We start from the raw sequence: 24,948 nt of genomic DNA, 5'->3' as shown, positions 1-24,948 counted from the left end.
ACTTAAATTTTAAAAACAAGTTATTTCTAAGTCCCAGCAAAAAGCAATGAAAAGGTTTATGGTAAAGTTAATTAACTGTTAATACATATTATTTATAATACTGTCTCCCAGAATTCCTTTGAATACTAGAAACACTTATCATTACAAGAGAATTAGTACCCTCACTACTATCCCATCCAAAGCTCCTTGTAACGTCTGTGGTTTCAATTGCTCTCTTTTTGCTGGTTTGTAACAAAACAAAAAGCCTCTGAAGTTGATATGGGATACTTGTCACTGGATCTTCTTCAGATTCTTCAAATTCCCATCTATTGAAATAAAATATTTGAAAATTAGTTATAAAATATTTTTATATTCTTAAAACATCATTAATGTTAACATCATATAATGCAAGACCTTTGAATATTAACTGAAGCTATTATTATCCAACAAAATAGTAGCCTTTCTCTAATTCATAAATTCAGAAGAAATATAGACTTGAACAAAAAAAAGGCCTAAGAAGGCAACACAAATGAAAGGCAAAGCTCATCTAAAAGTAACCACAGAACTTGAATCTGATCAAGACTCTTGTCCTTATTATTAATTCATACAGGGAACAGAACAATATTAAATGACACTATGGCGTTCAACTAGCAAAATCCAAACTGTGGAAAAGTACAGGAGAAATGACATCAGTTTTCAATATATATCTTTTCAAAAATTAACTATAAGGAGAAAAAAATATGGAAGAGGATTAAAATAGATTAAGACTCATAACAGTTTTACTGTACGGATCTTGTTTGGATCCCGATTTGAACAGATTGTTTAAAAAAAATTATGAGGCAATCAGGAAAACCTCTGCACTGACCCGAGAGATAATTTACAGATGATGTGATGGGGGTGTGCTTCCAAATAATCAGAATGGAGAGTTTTCCATAAAAAAGACTGGTCATGAGTTGATAAAATCCAAAGCTGGGTGATGGGTACAGAGGGATTCATTACAATGCCCATTTCCACAAGTAAACTTAGATGATGAGCTTACATATGAATGTAAATATAGTGCTGTCTGAGCAACACAATCAATATTACAAGTTCTAAGAATACTTTAAATACATATCTGCAATAATTTCAAGGATACTGTATAAGAGAAGCACAAAAAAAGGAAAAAATCAGTTAATTTGTACTTTGAAATGTCTTAAAAAATAAGTTATGTATACCTTAAAGAAAATATACAAAACAAGGGCATAGTAAATGTATTATTAGATACTCACAAAAATAACTGTCTGACTTTTAGAGTTTATTTAAATACGGAATTTCTTTCAGAGAGCATTTTAAAATACCTAGTGTATATACAGTCTTTTATAAACATACACACACACACACACACCCAACATTGTATTTTAATGAGAAACAAAGTTTGTAAATTTAAAAAGATATCTTTGTTTCTTAAACTGAGAAGTGAAAAGAAAGGAGAATATGGTTTACATATTCGGATTATCTCAAAAAGCAGACAACAATTCTTTATAAAGATGTTAAAGCTAGGGGAACCTGGGTGACTCAGTCTGTTAAGCGTCCAACTGTTGATTTCGGCTCAGGACATGATCTCAACAGTTCGTGGGATTGAGCCCCAAGTCAGGCTCTGCACTGACAGCTGCTTGGGATTCTTTCTCTCCTTCTCTCTCTGCCCCTCCGCTGCTTGGTCTCACTCTCTCTCAAAATCAATAAATAAATAAACTTAAAAAAAAATAAAGATGTTAAAGCTATAAGTGAGGGAAGCTTAAATAAAGTAAGCTTATCCCAAATGTAAATCTTATTAATTTTATCCTTTGCTAGTCTACATTTCTGGTTCTCTCTCTGCACAAATTTTTCATATGCCAGTCTCTCAAAAGATCTTTTCCTTAAATACTATTCAAGGTATGTCTTTATGAAGTGAGAAATGCCCCAAACTTTACAAATAAGTGTAAGAAGGTAAATTAGATTTTATTAGTTAAAACCTATACTTTCATTCTTAAATCAATTTTATTTATAAAATCTTTTTGAATACTCACTTATATAATGCATTCCTAAATTCAGGAGTCATAAAAAGTGTCTGCAAAAGGCTGTTCAAGTAGCAAGTCATTGCTTGGTTTACTAATCCCACATATCCTTTAAAAAGAAAACACAAATACACATAAATCAGCATTTACATTAAAAATAACAAAAAGAAAGCTTAATAAGAATTGAATGTACAGTGAAAACTGAGAGACTACGGTTACTAAATTGGAAATTATTTTAATTTTTCAATAGCACCTAAGAAAGACTTTTTTTCTAAAATGTGCTCTATGTAAAAACCTTGCTTCGCAGAACAAGTGAGGATATCTTGTTTAATGTCCAGAGATATGCATGGGTATTATCTAGCATTTAATAAAATTTAAAGAGGAATACTTCAATATAGGTATGTTTAACTGACATAAAAATAACCTTTGTTCCCCAAATTTACTTTAATGATCACACACCCAAAATAGGAAAACTGAACTGAACCAGCTATCTCTTGCTATCAGGCCCTATAAACCAATTCATGCCAAGAATTAATAACATAGGAGATAAATTCATTATATAAAAACTCGGAGTGACTTCCTCTATTTTAACAAGTCCATGAAGTATGAGATTCTATATATCAGCACACTCTTCAAGAGTAACTATAAAGTAAAAAGAGAAGCCAAAAGTAGGGAAGAATAGAGAGAGGGAAGGGGGATGGGAGGAGGGAAAAAAGGAGAAGCATATAGGAACTTAAAATTTAAGTGAATGATTAGAATTATTCAGCTTTATAAATCTGATTGGACATGGCTACCACCGTTGAGAACATTTTTGGAATGTCTCTTTTGAATTAGACTTCAGGCCCAGTTTATGAGATACACATACACAAAAAAATCAGTCTCATCATTTTAGTTTACCTCATTATGTGAGGAGAATGTGGTAAACACTTTGCTTATTAAGCTTATTCACTCCCACTTAATACTAAATGACTTGGGTGTTTCAAAAAAACAAAAAACCTTCAATCTTTTCTCAGTAGATGCTGAAGGTGTTCACTGAAGCCTTTTAAAACACTTTTTCAGCTTCCCAATTATCAAAATGTCTTGAGAAATGGTAGGCTTTGTGGATAACTATATTGCCAAAAATGACGAAAGGACAAACAAATATGCATGCTAAGCCTTGGTCAATTGTGGAAAAGAGGAATAGACTCCACATTATCTGCATGGTTCTAAGAAGATATCGAGAAGCTACTCTGGACTACGGTTCAAGTTTTGATTCCTAATGCCTTTCATATTTAAGAATACTGTGTTTATATATTCTATTCTACATTGTTATAGAATTATAAACTGCTTCAATTCCTAACCACCCCCCACCTGAGCTGTTCTCATAGCAGCCTGTCTTTAATCCATTATCAGAGGCTTCAGCTCACTGTCCAGTAATGACCTATTTGCTTGTATGTCTTCCCCATCAGACTGTGAAGGGAGGGATCAAATCTGATTTATCTCTTTACCCTACTACTTAACACAGAAGCAGGTGAACTTAAGGGGAAAGTGCATATGACTTATATGCACAAGTCTAACTTAAATAACACAAGTCTATAGGATATGTAGCCTGATTATTCATAATGAAGCATTATTTCATTCTCAGTTATTATAAACAGATTCTTCCCCACAGTGGGGAAGACAGTGCTTTGGCCATGAGACCAGGTTGTTCTACTTTTCCCGGCTGAGGCTGCCTGGAATTTCCCTTCTTTTCCATCTCCTTCCCCCAATCCCTCAACAGTGAAGATGACTACTACTACGGTCCTTTGCGTACCTATAGACCAATCATGTATCATTTATATGTGACCTTGTTTCCCTTCCCTGGGCTTAAAAAAGGGGTGGTAGGAGAAGAGGGTTTAAAGGAAGGAGTAACAGCACTTAATTATTGCCATCACTCTTTATTTTATCATTAGCAATAAAAATCATATAGAAAAACCTATGGTCCTTTGTACCTGATTTAGCACCATATTTTGCAAAGAATGCAGGGTCTCACATAAAGGCACTATTTTCCAAAACTATGAAGATTTCAGTGATACTAATAAAAGTGCTACTGAATAACAGAAATCTTGTCATTAAGCACTGTCTAAATCAACAAACTTAAATGACAACTGTTACCATGTGGGTCCTATATCTGAAATAGCTATGAATCAATACTGTAAGTGTGAGCTAGTAAGGGAAAAGATGAAAACATGCCATTCTGTGAGGGGCACATGCAGAAAAAAATCCTGAACAGAACCGGCAGGTAACAAGGTAGGCATCAAATAGGCCAAATGAAGTAGGATGTAACAGGCCAACTCCTGGAGCTGATAAAATAAAAGAATTCTTAAAGAAACCGGCCAAGGAAAGTTATCATGGATTCAGATAATGGAAGCACCCTAGTTACAAAGTTTCTAATCATCTGCAAGTCCTCATTAGCCTTCAATCCACTCCTTGCCCCTTAATGTTCATACACACAATACCCCATCCCTGTCCACCCCTACCACCTCCTGTCAAAAACAGTGGCTGGCTACGGGAAAGTTGGTAGGCAGGGGAGACAGGAAAGAATACACCAAATCTCCAAACCTCTTGCATTATGGAGAAATGTGTTCCTGGAGTCCTGAGTCAAAATCATGACAGCATCTTCCAATAAAAACATTTGGTACGTGGTACCAAGATTTACAATAATTTAAGGAAAATGAAATTTCAATCACAAAATTATTTTTGAACCACAACTCCTTTAGATGCTTATAGACTATTTTAATTCAGAAAGGCAGTACTCCTAGAACACTAGAGGGAAAATGTAAAGGTAGGGAAAAGGAAGGGAGTAGAGGTGTGTGAGAAACAATAATTGGAAATGAAGGCTACCATTACATGACAATGTAGATCAAAGGCCTCTAAAATTTTTTAAATTAAATTTCAACATAGTAATTCAATCTCTGAGAATTTACCCTAAGGGAATAATCAGAGATAAAAATAAAAACTTATGTACAAGAATGTTCATCATAACATCAGTAATAATTAGACAGCTTAAATATCTAAACTATACAATGGAATACTGTTTTTAAATGCTTATCATATAGTATTAAGGAAAAAATACATACAAATCAAAAAATGCTCGTAACCTGATACCCCCATTTGCAACAGAAATAAGCAAAATCACTGTAAGTAGTTTCTGCTAGTAGTACTGTGATTTTCACTTTCTTCATTTTAAAGTAGGACAATGAACATGTATTACACTTGCACAATCAAAGAAAGAACTTTTTTTTTTAACGTGTAAGTTACTCTCTAGGAATTTATGGGCATCATAGAGCTGTAGAATATATAGCACAAGGCAGGAGTTCTGTAAATACTCCTATTAAAGGACTAAGTTGGTTGTGAGAATACAAAGCAAATATTCCAAGAATCCTAATTTGTTAAATCTGGAACTTTCTCAAAGTATTCCAACTATCTCAGAATAATCGAGGGTGCTTATTTAAAACAAAATGCAATTTATCCAACCAGTATTCTGGGGAGTAATGCCTTGGAACCTACATTTTTAACAAGTATCCCCAAATGACTTTTAAAGAAATAAAAATCTGAAAATCACTACTCTAGACACTGTAATGATAAACAGCTTTATTACCTCCAATTATCTGAAACAGAAGATAATTTTGCATTCTTTTATTCCTGGTACATGACTGCAAAAAGTTCTATGGATACAAATGATCCTAAACACCAAATACAACCATCTTTTACTGGTATTTCCAGAAAAAATACACGATTAAGCCTGTACAAATGATCAGCTATAAGGAAATTATTCTACATTTTAATTACAAAATATAGTAAAATAGAAGATTACAGATCACATTAGAACAAAATTTGCAATGTAATGTTATAATTTTATTCTTATATTATGTATTTCCTATAATATTTAAAATCATCTCTGTTTTGAAGTTCTTTTTGTTTTTTTTTTTTTAATTTTATTTATTTTTGAGACAGAGAGAGACAGAGCATGAGCAGGGGGAGGGGCAGAGAGAGAGGGAGACACAGAATCTGAAGCAGGCTCCAGGCTCTGAGCTGTCAGCACAGAGCCTGATGCGGGACTCAAACTCACAGACTGTGAGATCACGACCTGAGCTGAAGTCGGACGTTTAACCAACTGAGCCACCCAGGCGCCCCTGTTTTGAAGTTTTAAGAGTAAAAGTTCTGAAGTCACACCTAGCATTACCAGCTGTGCAATCAAAGACTTCTTGGAAGCCCAGTTTCCATTTCTTTTAACATAAATAATACTATCTATTGCAAAGGTTTGTTATAGGATAAAATGTTATGTAAAAGTACCCAGATTATATTTAGGCAATTAACCAATCTTATATATACTGAGAAAACTGAAAAAATGAAAAAAATCTTTATAATGTTCAGAAAAGAGTTAACAGGAATTTTAAAATTACATGATTAATTTCAAACATATAATTTGATTAAACTACAAGGTGACACAGTAGGTCTAATAAAATAAGCCTAGCCCATCTGCTTCAAAACAGAAGTATCCCTTGGGGCGTCTGGGTGGCTCAGTCGGTTAAGCGGCCGACTTCGGCTCAGGTCATGATCTCTCGGTCCGTGAGTTCGAGCCCCACGTCAAGCTCTGTGCTGACAGCTCAGAGCCTGGAGCCTGTTTCAGATTCTGTGTCTCCCTCTCTCTGACCCTCCCCTGTTCATGCTCTGTCTCTGTCTCAAAAATAAATAAACGTTAAAAAAAAAAATTAAAAAAAACAAAAAAACAGAAGTATCCCCCTTAGTCTACTCTGATCCAAAACAATATAACGGAAACATTCCTTTCCAAAGAAAGTCAGCTTCAGAATTTAAGATAAAATTCAAAATAGAAAACTATCAAAAAGTCTTCCTTCAAAATACAACATTCAATATTTTTTACTTTATTACTAAAGAGTGGCAATAACAATATAGTAAAACCAACATGAAGTTGAGAGAAAAGGAAACCACATATGGCTCTAATTTTATCTATGCTACCTAGTAACCTTGCTTTGGGTCTCAGTTCTCTAATTCATAAAATGAGAGGATTAAGCTTGAGATCTCCAAGATTACTCTGGGTCTAACACAGTATGATTTTATGAAAATACAACCACCCTCACCATAATTAAAAAATCTTACCAGTTTCTGATTTATTCAAGATAGATGAATAGGAGTAGTTTTGGCTCACATAATCACTGGTAGAGCCCACAGAACCTTCTCTTGGAAGTGGACCTATAAATCGGTCATGGACACTATCATCTCCGGCACTGGAATCCTCCTAAAATGCAGCACAACCAGTATTTACTGAGTGGCACATGTTGCTCAAACAATGGGGAAAAAAAAAGCAAACAAAAACCACACTAATTGCTGAGGCAATGAAAAAACATGAGGCCTTACAGTTACCACCAAGACATTCAAAGGAATGTACACCCTCACCATTTCCTACAGGAAGGCTCAAAAGACACCCAATGTAAAACATTTTGGAGAGATGCTCTGGTCTCCTTTCAAAGTTCTTACTTTTGTAACTTTCCTAATTCTTTTTCAAATTTTGTTTATGAGAGAAGGATAAAGTTCCACTGTGAACTCTTTTGATGACAAGAGTGTATCATTCATTTTTACATCATCCTTGCCAAGTAGACCTGGCAGATAGGGCATACTTAAAAAGTGTTGGATAAAATGGATCGTTTCCTACTGTCTCCAGTAAGAAACTTCTTATTAATGAGAAAGATGTGAAAAAGGATTCAGGGATATATACTTAGCATAAGCAATTAAGACGGAGCTGAAGAGTAATTACTATGCATTTTAAAACATGAATTCCCAAACTGTGGATCTAGAGCTCCCTAAATTAATAGCTAATTTATATTTCAATGTCATTCAGACAAATCAAAATCTTCTCAAGATATCATAAAAGTAACTGACGGGATAGAGCATATTCTAGTATTGCTTCAGTATGGATGCTCTGTTTAACTACTGTCTACTGTCCAGACAGGTATTCTAATTCACAATAGACTTCTACATGAAAAGCATCAAAGAGAACTTTTCTTGAGTGAAGTTTCATTGAAGAGAAGTGTTCTAAAAAAAGTCCATAAACTCTGTGAGCCTTACTTTCCTGAGTCAGTAAAACAACAAGGTAAATCAGACCAGGTTTTCTCAATTTTTTTTAGGAATGCCCCTCAAATTGGGAGTTACTGGATTAGATGACCTCTAAGACCACCGGACCACACAGGAAAGGCAAATACTAAGAGAAAAGAAATAAAGCACATAAGTTACAAACTAGCTATTCCAAAAAGAAGGGGGGAGAGTGATAGCAAAAATGTCAGAGTAGAGAATTCTGTGGGTCTGTCCCTACCCCAAAATACAGAAAAATCTAGGCATAACTGCCAAGGACTTACAGCAACTATGCAAATACTTAACCAAAGGAAAGGCCACTGAAACAGAGGAGAAGATCTCTGTGGTATTCTATTTTATCCTAGATCCACCCCAACCCTGTCATGGTGGTAGCCTTGAAGATGGCAACCTCTGTTCCCAGTGCAGCAACGGACTATATACACACACAACAGTGCTTTGGACGTCCACTGTTACCCTATTAACATATACACTTACAACAAACCAACATAAAATACACAAATAATTTATTATATATAAATTACAAATCATATCTCTTCTCCTTTCTTTGGAATCCTGCTTCTCAACAGTGACAGTCCACAAAAAATACGAATATGGGGCTTTCTAAATAGTTTACCAGCAGTATTTGAGGCTGTTCACCATCTTTATCTGTCAAATGCAGAAAGTTCTTCTTTCCTGGCTCAAAATTAGCATCAAGAAGAGACTTGTCACTGGTATGGTCCAGTGGAGCCTATGGGCATAAAATAAAATATCTCAGATTATGAGGAACATTAATTATAATAAAATAAAACAAGTAATATGTAAATGAACACATATCCACAATCCTTGTGCTCAAACACTGTTTTTTAAAGTGAAGATTCTGGTAAATTCTGTTAATCTAGACTTGGAATTAACTCATTTTCTCATATATTAGGATGGCTAAGCCCAGTGACAGTACATATACTGACAGGTATCCCAGATGTTCACATTTCCCAACATTTAAAAAAACTGGAGAGAAAAAAGGTAAGGTTAAGAAGTAATATTAAGTATTGTGCAAAAAAAATAATTATAAACATCTGTGTTTCTATGTTCTCTAAAAAGTCTGCAATATAGTATGTAACACATTTTTATGAAGACTCGCTAAAGATAATTTTATATAACTAATAACTGTAAAAACATGTTTTGATATATGAATATAAGAATTCCCAGATAAGCAACACACTAAGCAACCTAACCAAAATAATTATGTAATATACCAACATGGGCACTTTCAGAAAGACTCCTTAAGGAACAACCTGTCCTAGTAAATGATAACCTATTTCAAGTTCACTGCCAGGATCCAGAGGATTCCAGGAGGACAGAAGTGATTACTCTTTTGAAAATTAAACATCTAAGATCTGTAATCTTTACCTAACTCTTTTATCTGATAGGGCAATTTCATTCTGATACACTCTGGTTGGTGGACGACAGATGGAGCTCTGTGTGCTCCAAGTCTACAGTAGGGACTCACCCACACACTAGTCCATTGTTGAGAAAAATAAGAGATGAAATGAACACCCCATTCTTTTTGTTTTAAAACTATTTTGTTATATTAAAAGATGTTTTTGATGTTTCCATGACATGAGGAATGCTTCCTTAGAAAAACTTATTTTATGGAAATGCCTTTCTTAGGAACTTACATTATATAAAAGTATAGGTATTAAGGATAAAAATACAAAACCTACCTATAAAAGATGCTGCCACTTGCTATATGTGTGACTCTGAGCAAGTTACCTCCATTTCCCCATGACTCCGCTTCTTTACCTATAATATGAGGCTGCAATAGCAACTACCTCACAGAGTGGTTGTAAGGACTAAATGAGATTTTCTGTATAGAGCCTCATAACAGAATGATACTAAGCACATAGTAAGTTCAAAATAAGTGTTAAGTACATAAAATAACAAACTTATATGGTCTCTCTTAACAGGCTCACATCTAGAAATCCATGAGCAATATGGGACATAGAAAATCGGAAGCTAAGAGAAGCCACATGGAAGGAGGAAAGGTATGTTTGGGTCCTCTACGTTCTCTGATAAGAGATCAGATAATATAGCTGGAATACACAGGAGGTTTTACCTCAACAAATCTGTGTGTATGAGGTGGTGAGTAGCTATGTGGGTTAGGTTTTCACATAAGTATACATAAGCAGGTGCAAAGATTATGCTTTCAGAAATGTACAGTAAGCAAACAAAAATACAGAAGTCAAGTACTTGAAGTCAGTCATAGCCACACAAAGAGAAGGTAATCCTGACATAGAGCTATTTAAACATAGTGTAGGTGCTAATTTAATGTTTTTTTTTAATGTTTATTTATTTTTGAGACAGAGACAGAGCGCGAGCGGGGAGGGGCAGAGAGACAGGGAGACACAGAATCGGAGGCAGGCTCCAGGCTCTGAGCTGTCAGCACAAAGCCCGATGCGGGGCTCGAACCCACAAACCGTGAAATCATGACTTGAGCCGAAGTCGGATGCTTAACCGACTGAGCCACCCAGGCGCCCCATGTAGGTGCTAATTTAACACACATTTTTAGAGTGCCTAGGGAGACTATCTATGGAAGATGCAAAATTATTACTATGTGGTCCCAGCCACTAAAACATACACATTCTACCACATGGAAAGATACAAATGAATAACAATAAAAAGAAGGCTCTGATAAGTGGTATAGCAGAAGAGGAAGTATAATCAGGGTATAAAGAGAAAGATTACTTATAAGGTGGCATGAGGAAACATCATGTAAGGTTTCTTAAAAGTGAAAGGTACATAAGACTTGGGGAGACACACATGATGGTATAGAACTATTCTTTAAAAAGAGGCAACATTAGAAGTTACGTGGTGATATAACAGAGCATTCAGAGTTTCAGATTAAATATTACTTCTCTTTGTATATCTTGTTGGACTACCAATTTTACTGATCAATTTCAGAGGGAAAAGTTGGTTACTTTAAAACATTAGCTCTATATTTTAAAAATGCAAATAGATTATGGAATAGAAAGCAAAATACCATGGATTTTAAGGGCAAATCAAGCAACATCAAACATCTTTGATTCACCTATGGACCCAATTAAAACTCTGCTCTCTAAATATGACAGAGATAACACATTCAATTTCATTTCCCATCAGAGGTATCTCCCTAGAGAACTTAAGAACAGCAATCACACAGACAGAAAGAGGTGATGTAAGCAAAAACACAGAGATGCAAAAGTATGGAAATTTGTGTTAAGAAAACAAATTAGTTTACAAAGTCTTAAAGAACCCACTGTAGCTTGTTTACAAGCTTGCTTAGCTTAGGGAACCTGAGTTTTAATTGGTGAGCAGTTATACCATTTCCAATATTATTCTGATAGTGCAGATAAGATCCAACTAAAATGGTCTCTCACATGCAAAAGTGATCAATGCCTCCTCTTTGCACTCAGAACAAACTTACAATAGATTACTTCAAACACGTTAGTGTAATTATTTGGCAATACATCTATTTCTACAACAGCACTGTGAGATCTCTGAAGCAAAAGTCACGGTAACACCAAGCTTCTATCAGGTGCCTACCACTGTATATGGTACATAATCTCTGTTAACATAGGTGTATATCCGTCCTTTCCTTTTCCTTTATACATACATTTTTCTCTTCTTTTCCAAAAATTAGATAAAATACACATGGTCCCATATCCTGTTTTTTCAGTTAAAAAAATGAGTAATATTCCATGCAGTAAATGTTGGAAAATTTTTTATAGTTGACACAATATGATAGTCCTTTTACATGAATGAATTAAAAACTGATGTCATTCTGCAAACTTTAGGACAAGCAAATGTTAAATCCAGAATGAAGGCAAAAGGACAAAGAGGGATCCAATCATTGAGCTGCACATGGGCTCTTAAATTACTTATTACAGTTGCTTATGATATTAAAAAAGGTTCAGGATTTAATATACTCCTTAATAACAATAACAATAATTACAGTATTATTAGCAGCTTAAGAGAACATGCTTTAAGTCTAGGACTTTACCATATCAGCAGTACTGATTCCATTTCCCCACACTAAATCAAAGGTTCCATTTATGTAGCCTACTTTGTTGGCCACATCTTCAAAGAGCTTCCTGAGTGGAGTAGAAGCTGGCAAATTTAAAGTGATCCGTTCATTCACTGTCTTTGAATTAGTAGTATCTTGTATTATACATAAAACTCTAGGTTCTTCAGCAGCATTTTCTATCTGAAATTAAAACAAACAAACATTGTTTATCTTTAAAGAAAAACAAAACAATTATAATTAGCCATATTTTCTATGATTAAATGTAAACATATCCCACAAAATATTATTTTCTCTAAGCTAGTATTACTGTTTTGTTATGTCTGAAATCCACTGTAATGGATATGTCAGACATATAAAGCACCTTATGTGTTTGTTTTGGAAAAACTAGGGTATATTTAAGAATCAACAGTCATTCTTGTGGATATTTGCTTTTGCCTTTTTAAGGCTGTAAATCAATGGTCAACAAGGTGTGAAGTCAGTATACTTGAGCAATTTTCATTTGAAAATAATAAAATATGATCCTTAAAAATGTGTCATTAGCATAGTTGAATCTAGCATTTCTGGGTTTCCTGAAGAAACAGAAAGGGAACTGTGTAGAAATAAGTGTGAATTGTCTAAAATTGGAAAATCCCTAACTAGGGGGCACAGGCAACCAGGCATCCTGATCTTTGTGTTACTGTATGTGTACACCAGATGTCCAAAAGCCCCATTTATCAACATGTTGGGAACTGACAAGCTTATGTAAACAGATCAGCCAGCAGAGGCAGGTAAAGAAAAGCAAGGGGGGAAAATTTTTCAATTACCAATGTAGAAGGAAGTTAGGGTCACAAATTTTTCTTCCTGCTTTTGCATCCAGTACATAACTCAGTAATTATCAAGACAAAAAGTTTTCAAAGGAGACATTCTCCAAGGAGCTCTGCCCTCCCTCTCAAGCTGTTGAAGGACACTGCTTTTCTTTTTCTTTCCACAGGGGTAGTAGGCTGCATCAGATACTTTAATGTAAGAAGTTCTTTCTCTCCTTCTCCTATAATGCCAAACTCAGTGAATGGCACCATCATCTACCTGCTGCTGAAACTAGAGTTCTGAGCATCTTCCTCATCTCTTCCCTCTTCTTCACCTCACAAAATCACCAAACTTCCGTCAATTCTACCTTCTGAATATCTCTTGAGCCATCCTCCTTTCTCTTTATTCCTGTCTGCAGCAATCAAAATCTTATACCAAGATTATGGCAATAGCTTCATGAGAGGTTTAACTTTTTCTAATCTTATCTTCCTTCAATCCAGAATAGTATTTTAACATGCAAATCTGATTATGCAAATCTCTTGCTTCCCCTCAAAATCAAGTGCAGCAGTCATTTAACTGGGGTAAGTCTCACCATCCCCATAATAGGCTTTACAGAAATATGAACTGTACAACCGGTTATGTATACAATCATTTATTTCTTTCCTTCTCTTTTACAACAATATCAACTCCAACCTTTTGTTACTTCTATATTACCCATTTTTAAACAATAATTATTGAATTAGTGAATAGTACTGAAGACAGGATAGCCACAAGGTTTATCTGTTTGTTTGGTGGAGCAATACGATTATAATTTGTTTCTGGTATATACAGTTTTGGGTTTGCAGGAGATTATTTAAATTAAGGTTAATCCAAGTAGTTTAGAACAAAAATAAATTTCTATAAAATAAGTATAATGTTTAAAGTAGTCATCTATTTTAAATAGACTATTTTACACATTGGCTAGCATATTTAGGCAAATCAAAATATTTAATTATAAATAATAATTCATTTAAAAATGAAAAAACAAAAATACAATTCTATAAAATACACAGGATAACAAAAAAGAGCATTAATAATATGATTCTCAGAAAGGGGGGAAAAAGCCTTCCTCTACAAACATAAGGTGTCATATTAACACATGTAATGATTGCTTCACACCTTTTAATCCCAAACTGAGGAACATAAAGTGGGCCTTTTTAGACTCTAGTTTACAGTAAAAGAATTAACAATTCAAAATAACTTTCAAATATAAAAGATCCACTTTCATAGTTTCAAACAATATACTTCAGAAGTAGATTCAAGTTTTCCAACTATAAAATACAATGGGGCCAGATTTTAAAACCTCAGACAGACTAGAATTGATGGTCCTAGAAGATGACCCTACCAAAGAATTCAGAAATCCAAAGTGTTAGCATAATAGTATACACAAGAATAACGCGGCAACATCATACGGCCAGACCTTAGCTGTTCCTGCCTCTTCCCCTAAATATGTGAGCATAAGGTATAGGCGCTCTCTTTCCACTCCACTCCTCCTCCCTTTCCACTAAAAAATGTGGAGAAATTATCCCCAAAGGAATCTCATCTGAAGACTAATGTACTACAGTAAACACAAAATTTAATCTCATGTGTGCCTTTTATTCTTTTTAAGGACAATGGCTTTCTTTTCTGTGAACTGTATAAAAATAACTTTGCTCATTTTTTTTAATAGGAAGAGTATAAAGAAAAAAGTAAAAATCGTCTGTAACCCCATAACACACAGATAACTATTAACATTTTGGAGTATATCCTTCCAAATATATTTGCCCACATACACATGCACACTTAAAAACACATACACTGGGTTAGAATATGTATGCTGTTTTGTAATTTCTTTCTTTACTAATAAATGTATCATGTAATCTTTCCATGTCAAACTTTTTCTAACTTACCATTTTTAACAGTTGATAGTATTTTATTACATGGATTAATAATAATTTGTTCTATCAGTTCTTTGTTACTCACTCTTAGGTTAGACTTCATTACATTTTAGTAATAATTCTGTGATGAACATCTACATATAACTGTGTGCTTTTCTATTTCCTTAAAATTCCTATAAGCAGAATTTCTGAGCTAACTACACCTTACTCTTGAATTCAATTCTAGAATAAGTGAAACAAACAAAAATCTCTGCTATTCTTTAAGGCTCTAAGCTAGCCACTTAAAAATCTTATTACTTCAGACTCTGCCTTCTGGCCTGTTATTTCTAATTTAATCTAACATATGGCTATCATCCATAGACTACATGTAAATTTTTCGTAACACTATTGCCAACACTAATCACTCCCCTTACATCCCCCCAATCTGAGACCTGGTAAGAAAAAAAAAAATCATTTCTCCATTCTCAGATATCATCAATAAAAGTGTAACAATAACTTTGTAACAGTTTTTTAAGAAAAAAAAAAAAAACCTCTACATTGTTATATTAAACATGCAGATTTCCAAAACATTTAAATGTAAAAAGGTGTATCTTGGAATTAGGAATATAGGGTAGCTACCATTCTTGTTTTCTTTGGAGCTCTGCCCCTGATTGAGCCCATTTACACCCAAAGGAAAAAGCATTACCTTGAGGTAAATGAAAAACGGCTAGATTCTTTGCCACTCATTATCTTTTTCCCCTTCCCATGAATCTGAACTGGCCTTGTGACTATCTAGGACCAACAGAATGTGACAGAAGTGACACTGTGTGATTTAAGGCAGGACCTTAAAAAAAATTAGCAGCTTCTGCTTTTGCACCTCTTGGAACATCCCCTATGAGTAACAACAACAACAACAACAACAAATCCCACTTACCCTGGGACCACAATGCTATGAGGAAGCCCTACACAGAGAACACGTGGCCACATCAGAGGAGTATTGGGGTGCCTAATAACGGAGAAAAGCCTTCTTGGACATGCCATCCAAAGCCCAGCTAAATGCAGCCAAGTAATGATCCCAGATGATGCTACATAGATCAGAGAAACTGACCAGCTGAGCCCCAGATCCCATCCCACTGAATTGTGAATAAACTAGTTGTTGTGTTAAGCCACTAAGTTTTGCAGTAGGCTGTTCTACAGCCTTAGACAACAAAAATGCACTTAAACACATTGAAGCACAGCAAGCACTAGATGGAAAGGATGTAGTGATGGTGGTGTTGGCATACCAGAGCAGGGAAGGTATCCATGTAAACACTAAATGCAACATTAAGGTAAGACATCTAAGGATACATCATAATTTAGGAAAGAGAGCACAGTTTTTGAGTTAAAAGAGTTTTATGATGAATAAGAGAAAACAAGTGCAAAGCTTTAGAAAAGCCTAAAGCATGTTCCACTTGGGAAAATATTTCATGTGTCTTAGGTGAGCTATGAGATGGGCACAAAGTTCTCTACACAGAAAATCTAGACAGTTAGAAAAAAGATACAAAGTATAAAATTAAAACCACTTATTTTATGGACAACTCAGCAATATTAGACTAGTGAGAATAAGGGAAAAGTCCACAGCAGTTACATTACGACTGTGCATGCTAACAGAGTATTTGGTCTGTGCCCGTCTGTGCTCACTGCAGAAACAAAGCTGGATTTCCTAACATACCCTGAAGAAAGAATTCTTGAAAAAACAAAGTAAAAAACAAATTTAAACCACAGTCTTATTTACAAAAGATACTGAAAACGTATTTTCTTCCAAAGATAAGCTCGCTGCTAGGGATATCCTGCAGAGGTCGACACAAGATTGTTCTGTCTGAGGGATCTCAGAGTCTGCCTGACAGCATGTTCACTTCTTAAATCAGGGCATCTCCTTTTCTTGGCATTCCTAATAGTTCTAAATTCAAATCTGAGTTCTCTGAAATTAACGCCATAATTTTTGTTTCATTAAAAAACACTTCCTAGGTGTTCCTTATTTTAAAAGCAAGGTGTATAATTGATAGCATATATTTGGAATGTATTAGCATGTAGAAAACAACTTAATATCAAACAAAACTCAGTTTCCAAGATGCAGATTTTTCTAAGAAACAAAATTAATATAAAGAATTTTAAAACATTACAAAGGGACCTCTTGACCTCTAAATTTAATAATCAACCCATTTTCTCTCAAGACTTTCTTCTTTTCAATGTTATTACAAAGAATAACATTATGGTTGTAAACTTACACACACACAAAGTCCATTCTCCCTACTTCTTGGTACAGGAGCTGCTATGAGCTAAGAAATCAGGCCTTAGCACATTACCCTTCTGGGTACCCACAGTGAATACTGCCATAGATTAAAAAAGAGAACTGAGGGAATGAATATTTTTGCTGACTGAAACTCATTAAATTTATCAGCCTCATTCAGATACGCATTTTTACTTTAACAAGTGACAATTACTGGAGCAATGATGGAGGGCCCTAACTCACATTTAAAAAACTGTATTTTTAAGATGCTCCATCCATTCCATTCTACGACCTTCCCCCATCCTATCCCCCCTGCCCCCACCCAGTAAACTCCAATGTTATATGATCTTTTCCTAAATGGTCTCTTGCCACAGACCATTTAGAGATTAAAGGAAGCACGTTTGAAGAAAAAAAATTTAGAGCTAAAGGACCCAGGAAAAATGAGGCATTAAGTAAAGGTTAGAATGGGATGCAACATCACAGCAAAGTTTAGGTTTATAATGCAGTCAGCCTGTTAGGAAGGTAATAGTTTTATTTAATTATTCAAGTAAGATTTCTGGGTTTTGACTCTGTAAGTTATTAAATGATTCAATGCAGCACTACTAATATTTCAGAAAATGAAATATATCTGCATAAAAAACAGACAACAACCATACCTGAAACTCAAACAAAGGGTTCCATAGTTTTTAGGTTTTCCCCCTGACTCACATGTTAAAAACAAGGTGCATATTCATTTAAGGTGACTTTCTTCTTATTAAAATCAGGTTGAAATAAAATAAGCCAAACGAACATAAAGCTTAAGACATGCCTTGTTATTAAATAAAAATACCAACATGCTGTTACTTGTTCTGCTGATTATCATACTAAAGCAATTACATCAGCAGTCTACCTGTAAAAATTTCTTCTTCATTTCATCAAAGATATTTTGTCTGCATCTCCAAAACACATCCTATGGTATATAAGAACAAAATGAATTACAAATTATTTCCTTAAAATAAAAAGGTAAGACAGTGAAATTACAACAATTAAGCTAAAGACATTTTTGCAATCAAATCTGTATTAGAGTATTATACCACCTAGGATTTTATTCATAATTTACATTTCTAATTTTTACTTTAGGGCTCAATTACTCTTGTAAGGTTACTGAAAACCTGTGCTATAGTGGTAAAGATTAATATTAGCACGGAAAAAAACCAACCACATTAACAAAGAGTGGTAGCTCCAGAATTAAGTGTAAATCAAATGTTCTAAGCCACATAATATTTTTTCCAGTTTTATTGAAGTATAATTAACATCCAACACTGTAATAATTTAAAGTATACAACATAAAGATCTGATATGTGTATATATTGCAAAATGATTACTAACTTTAGCTAACATTTGTTTCACACATTGTTTTCCTCTTAGTGATGACAATTATAAGATCTACTCTCTTAGCAACTTTCAAATACAGTGCAGTATTGTTCACTATAGTCACCATGCTGTACGTAACATCCCCAATACTTACTTATCTTAGAACTGGAAGTGTGTGCATTTTGACCACCTTCACCTATTTTCTGTACCCTCTTCCACTGGCAACCACCAATCTGCTTCCAGGAGTTCTATCTTTTAGATTCCACACATAAGTGAGATCAGACAGTATTTGTCTTTCTCTTCCTAAGTTACATAATATTTTGAGTCCATTAAAGAAACTTTACAGGGGAACCTAGAGATCCCTGATTTAGGTGGTTTATAAATTTGGATTTTTAACATGATAAATATTCTTAAAGTAAAGCTGCTTATCACTTTAATAAGTGTAGCATTTTCTTTTAATAGCCTGTAGCTATTTTCTTTTAATATAAATCTTTTTCTTATTATGAGACAAGCTTATTTTTCCAATTAAGGAAACAGAAATATTCAAAAGAAAATAAAGATAACCTATAATCAGGAGATAATTTCCTGAAAAATCTTGGTTTTACACCATTTCACACTTTTTTCTGTACAAATCTTGTTTTCCTCCACCTTCTTTAATTAATAAATAAAGGTGCTTTTTATTACAGTAACCTGGATACTATTCCACATCAATGAAAACATTTTACATTATTTGCTTTTACAATAGAAATGTATTTCTATTATAATAGCAGTAAATAACCTTTTTAACGAGCAACCCTAAAATAACCCCTATAGTGGTGCCTGGGTGGCTCAGTGGGTTAAGCATCCAGCTTCAGCTCAGGTCATGATCTTAGGGTCTGTGAGTTTGAGCCCTATATCTGGCTCTCTCCTGTCAGTGCAGAGCCCACTTCGTATCTTCTATCTCCCTCTTTCTCTGCCCCTCCCCACCCCACACTCATAAAAATAACATTAAAAAAATAAATCAATAAAATAACACCTATAACAATTATTAACATTCTGATATACATCCTATCAGATCCCTCTCCATTCTATGCATATATTATATAGACTGCTAATTATTAACCAAATAAGATCATTCTGTACACTATTATTTTAATTCTGTTCCTTGTCCCTCAATATTCAATTATCTTTCTGTGCCAAAACATGTAGTTTAAAACTACAGTGTTCCATTATATAGAAAACTATAATTTATTTAACTAACCTGCTATTAATGGGCATTTAGACACTTTCAAATTTTCACTACAGCTTTGCTTATGTATACACTATTCTTCCTAAAGATAACTGCCCAAAGAATTACTAGATCAAAGGTTAGGACTAATTTTTAGGATTTTGAAACACGGTGCCAAAAGGCTATCTCTTCCACAAATAAGAACTGCAACTATCTGTCAAACACTAGGTGTTGAGAAAACAGCAGGGAACAAAGCCCTTGTCCTCAGGGAGCTGCCATTTTACAGCAGGAACTCAACCGTAAACAAATCTAAGCAATCAGGTACCTGCCAACCTTAGAGTCTTTGCATTTCTGTCCATTCTACCTGGAATGCTCTTCCCCTCGACATCCTTACTTCCTTTGTGCAAATATAATTGTGGTGGCTTTAAAATACGTCCACAGATTCATGTCTCCTAGCAAGAATAGGAGTCTAATTCCAGTCCCCTTAATTATGGGTCAGCCTTAGTGACTTCTTGTAATACCCAATATGACTTTCAAGGCTGGGGTAGAAAGGGCAATACGGCTTCCACCTGGCTCTCTCTCTCTCTCAGATGGTTGCCCTTGGAACACAGCCACTATGCTGTGTGGGAGCCAAGTAGCCACATAGAAAGGTCATGTGTAGATGTTCTAGCCACAGCCCAAATGAGATCCCAGCTGGCAACCAGCATCAACCACCATACATGTGAACACCAGCATTCAGATGATTCCAGTCCTCAGCCTTTCAGCTGTCCCAGCTGATACCTAGCAAAGCATAAATGAGCTGTCCCAGCCCAGCCTCGCCTAAACTGCACACCCATGAGCAAAAGTCACTAAGTTTGGGGGCAGACTGTTATATAGCAAAAGAAAATCAGAATAGTCAATTTCTCAATCTGGTCTTTTTCTCATCTTCCTTTTATTTTTTTCTGTTCATATTTTATTTTGAGGAAGAGAGAGAGAGCAGGGTAAAGGCAGAGAGACAGGGTGAGAGAGAATCTCAAGCAGGCTCCATGCTGTCAGCACAGAGTCCACAAACCAGATCATGACCTGAGCCAAAATCAAGAGTCTGACTGACACTTAACTGACTAAGCGCTCCTTTCTCATTATCCTTTTAAAATTACAATTCTCTTGATAGTTGACATCTATCTCCCTTCCTTGCTTCAGGCTTCCCCAGAGTACTTTTGGCCATTTGATGTATTTGCATTATTTTACTTGTTTATTATCTATCTCCAAGAAACTTCCACTATGAACCAAGATGACATAGTAGACTGGATTTACCTTCCCCATCTTAAACAACTAAAAACCTACACAAAATATATAGAGATAGAGTCCAGTAATTTCCCTGAGTTGAATAGATGAGGTGGGAGTTCAAGGGCGCCAATCTGGCTAAAATTTACAGGGCAGAATACTGAAGAAAAGAAAGCTGTGGAAACAGCAAGCTCCAGAGATCTGTAGAGTAGTCCTCCATGAGTATTCAGCCGTACTCATCAGCATATGCATGTGAAGAAATAGCTGAGGCAGGGGAACAAACCACAGTAAAGTATCCCTGGCGCTCATTTCAGTTCCCACCAGCCAAAATGAAAAAAATATAATACACAAGGCATCAGATAAGAGTACTCAGAAGAATATTGTCTCAGTAGTGGGACCAAATTAGGCTCAGACTTAGGCTTAAAAGCAAGCCTTAAAAATATCAAACTGTTAACAAGTAAATTAACTGCATTCAAAAACAAAGCTCAAAAACATTTATGGGAATAAAAAATACCCAGTACTCATCAAGGAATAATTCACAACGTCTGACATGCAATCAAACATAAATAGGCATGTAAAGAAGCAGGAAACTATGAATCATAGTGAGAAAAACCAACCCAGAAACGATACATATGATAGAATTAGGAGACAAGGGTGTAAAAAGTTTTTAATTATATTCTATATTTCAAGAAGGCAGACTGGCTAGCTCAGTCTGGTAGAGCATGCGACCCTTGATCACAGGTTGTGAGTTCAAGCCCCACACTGGGGTGTACAGATTACTTAAAATAAAATCTTCAATAAATAAATAAATAAATAAATAGATGAGTATGTTAAGAAAAAACATGGAAGATATAAAAAAGATCCAATTCAAATTTCTAGGGATGAAAAGTACAATATCTGAAATGAAATATATAATGGGTAGGATTAACAGATTAGGTACTATTGAATAAAAGATTAATAAACTTGAAGACATAACAATAGAAACTATCAAAAATAGGTCATATTTCATCCTTTTTATGGTTGCATATGTGTGTATACCCATATACACACACACACACCCCACATCTTCCTTATCAATTGACCTACTGACGGATACTTAGGTTGCTTCTATACCTTGGCTATTGTAAATAATGCTGCAATAATCATAAGGGTGCACAAGGCACCCAGGAGGCTCAGTCAGCTGAACGTCTGACTTGAGCTTAGGTCATGATCTCACAGTTTATGGGTTCGGGCCCCACATCGGGCTTTGCACTGGCAGTGTAGAGACTGCTTCGGATTTTCTCTCTCCTTCTCTCTCTGCCCCTCCCCCGCTTGCACTCACTCTCAAACATAAAAACATTTTTAAAAAATGTTTCGTTTTTTAATCATAGGAGTGCACATATCTTTTCAAATTAGTGTTTTTATTTTCTTTGGATAAATAAAGATGATACCGGGGGTGCCTGGGTGGCTCAGTCGGTTGAGCGTCTGACTTCGGCTCAGGCCATGATCTCACAGTCCATGAGTTCGAGCCCCATGTCGGGCTCTGTGCTGACAGCTCAGAGACTGGAGATTCTGTGTCTCCCTCTCTCCCTGCCCCTCCCCTGCTCATGCTCTGTCTCTGTCTCAAAAATAAATAAAAACATTATAAAAAATAAATAAATAAATAAATAAAGATGATACCATGCCATCTGAGACAACATGCATAAACCTAGAGGCTATGATGCTAAATGAAATAAGTCAGACTAAGAAAGACAAAGTGGAATCTTATAAAAATAAAAATAAATAGGCAAAAAGCAGAATCAGACCTAAAAATACAGAGAACAAACTGATGGTTGCCAGAGGACAGGAGGTGGGAGAGTGGGCAAAATGGGTGAAGGGGAGTTGGAGATATCGGTTCCCAGTTATGGAATGAGTAAATCATGAAAATCAAAGCACAGCATAAGGAATACAATGACATCGTATTAGCAACGTATGGGGACAGATGCTAAGCTACATTTAAGGTGATAAGGCATAATGTATAAATTTGTCAAAATCACTGTTGTACACCCGAAACTAATGTAACACTGTGTGTCAACTATACTCAAATTAGGGGGAAAAAAGACACAGGAAAAAATAACATACACACAAACAAACAACAGAAAGTGGAACAGAAACCATAAAGGCCAGAGGAAGCTGAACAGTATTTTTTTCTGGTGCTTACAGAAAATAACTGTTAACTCAGAAGCCTAAAACAAACAAATGAAAATGTCCTTTAGAAATGACCCAGAAATTGCCTTTGTAATCAATCAGAATTCAAGACATTCTTAGATAAAGGAAAACTAAAAGAATTTGTCTCCAGTAAAACTACTCTGAAGAAATGGATAAAGGAATTTCTCTAAACAAAAAGGAAATGATCAAAGAAAGAACCTTAGAACATCAGGAAGGAAGGAAGGAAGGAAGGAAGGAAGGAAGGAAGGAAGGAAGGAAGGAAGGAAGGAAGACAGTATGAAAAAGAAGGTTAAATACAATACACTTTCATTCTCATGAGTTTTTATTAAATGTTTGACAACTGACATAAAAATGAAAAGACTACTTCATATGGTTATAAATGTATAGAGGAAATATCTGACACAATTATATTATAAACAAAGAATGGTAAAGGAACATAAAGGAGTAATGATTCTGCATTTCAACTGGTAAGTTGGTATATATAAGATAATACCCAGAGGAATCAACAGAACACAACACAGATCCATACGAATATGCCCAACTGATTTCTGTCTAGATACAACAACTCAATGAAGGAATGAGTTTTTTCAACAAATGGTGCTGGAACTGGACGTTAATATGCAGAAAAATAATAATCCTTAACCTAAGTATCTCACCATATACAAAAATTAACTGAATATGGATAATAAACTTAAATGAAAAATATAAAACTATAAAACTTATTTTAAGGGGAAAAAAAAAACAGGAGAAAATCTTCCAGGCTAATAAGACTAGGCAGAGTTCTCAGATGACATCAAAAGCATGGTCTATAAAAGGAAAAATTGATAAATTTCATCAAAATCGAAAAAGTTTATTTTATAAAAACCCTGTAAGGATGAAAAGACAAGCTATAGACTGAGAAGAAATATTTCAAACCACATAATCGACAAGAACTAATATCTACCCAGAATTCTAAACACCTGACCAAAAAAATCTAATTAGAACCTAAGCAAAAACATAAAACATTTCAACACAAGGCATAAACAGATGACAAATACACACATGAAAAGATGGCCAATATCACTAGCCATTAGGGAAATGCAAATTAAAATCATATTGAGATTACCACACACCTATCAGAATGGCTAAAATTAAAAATAGTGACAGGGGCGCTAGGTGGCTCAGTCAGTTAAGCATTTGACTCTTGATTTTGGCTCAGGGCATGATCACAGGGTCTTGGGATCAAGCCCCACACTCAGCATGGAGCCTACTTGAGATTTTCTCTTTCTCTCTCTCTCTCTCTCTCTCTCTCTCTCTCTCTCTCCGTCCCTCCCTCTGACCTTCTTCCCTATTCTCTCAAAAATATAAAATAAATTTAAATAAATGTAAATAAATTTAAAAAAGAAAGCCAAAACTATAAATCCTTTATAAAAAGTAATATTATTTTTAAAATCCTTGGATAGGAAAGAAAATTTTTAAGTATATAAAAAAGAAAAAGACTGATTAAGATCAGTTCAATCATGGACTTCTTGATTTCAAAAAATTAAAAGGATGAAAAAAAAGCAACAAATTGGGAAAGGACATTTACAACAAATGTAACTAACAAAAGACTGGTATCCCAGAATAATAATAAATTCCATAAATCAATACAGAAAGATAATTCAATAGAAAAATGGCCAAGACATGAACAGGAGATTCTCAGAAGCGAATGATTAGCTCACAAAGAAATTTTTGAATGCACAATATTATGAGTAAGCAAAAAAACCAAGCTACAAACCAAGAACTCTCACTCATGTTAGTGGGAATGTAAACTGATATAACCCTTCGAGAAA

The 24,948-nt window shown here is 34.9% G+C and overlaps 1 protein-coding gene across 3 annotated transcripts in view; it reads right to left on the bottom strand.

The window, feature by feature from the left end:
- USP47 (ubiquitin specific peptidase 47) overlaps window positions 1-24,948 on the bottom strand; it is a 107,000-nt gene that overhangs the window by 54,755 nt on the left and 27,297 nt on the right. For 2 of the 3 annotated variants that reach the window (XM_030332513.1, XM_030332515.1), the window contains exons 2-7: window positions 18,017-18,076; window positions 12,157-12,360; window positions 8,755-8,868; window positions 7,152-7,290; window positions 2,025-2,121; window positions 160-305 (exon numbers count right to left, since the gene is read on the bottom strand). In XM_030332513.1, coding sequence (XP_030188373.1) covers window positions 160-305; window positions 2,025-2,121; window positions 7,152-7,290; window positions 8,755-8,868; window positions 12,157-12,360; window positions 18,017-18,076 — 760 coding nt within the window. The remainder of the gene's footprint in view (window positions 1-159; window positions 306-2,024; window positions 2,122-7,151; window positions 7,291-8,754; window positions 8,869-12,156; window positions 12,361-18,016; window positions 18,077-24,948) is intronic. The other variant, XM_030332514.2, reaches the window with a different exon arrangement.

The sequence above is a fragment of the Lynx canadensis genome, chromosome D1 (assembly GCF_007474595.2).
Source record: "Lynx canadensis isolate LIC74 chromosome D1, mLynCan4.pri.v2, whole genome shotgun sequence".
NCBI classification, from domain to species: Eukaryota; Metazoa; Chordata; class Mammalia; order Carnivora; family Felidae; genus Lynx; species Lynx canadensis.
The sequence above is the reverse complement of the archived record's forward strand: the minus strand, read 5'-3'. Positions and strand labels throughout refer to the sequence as shown.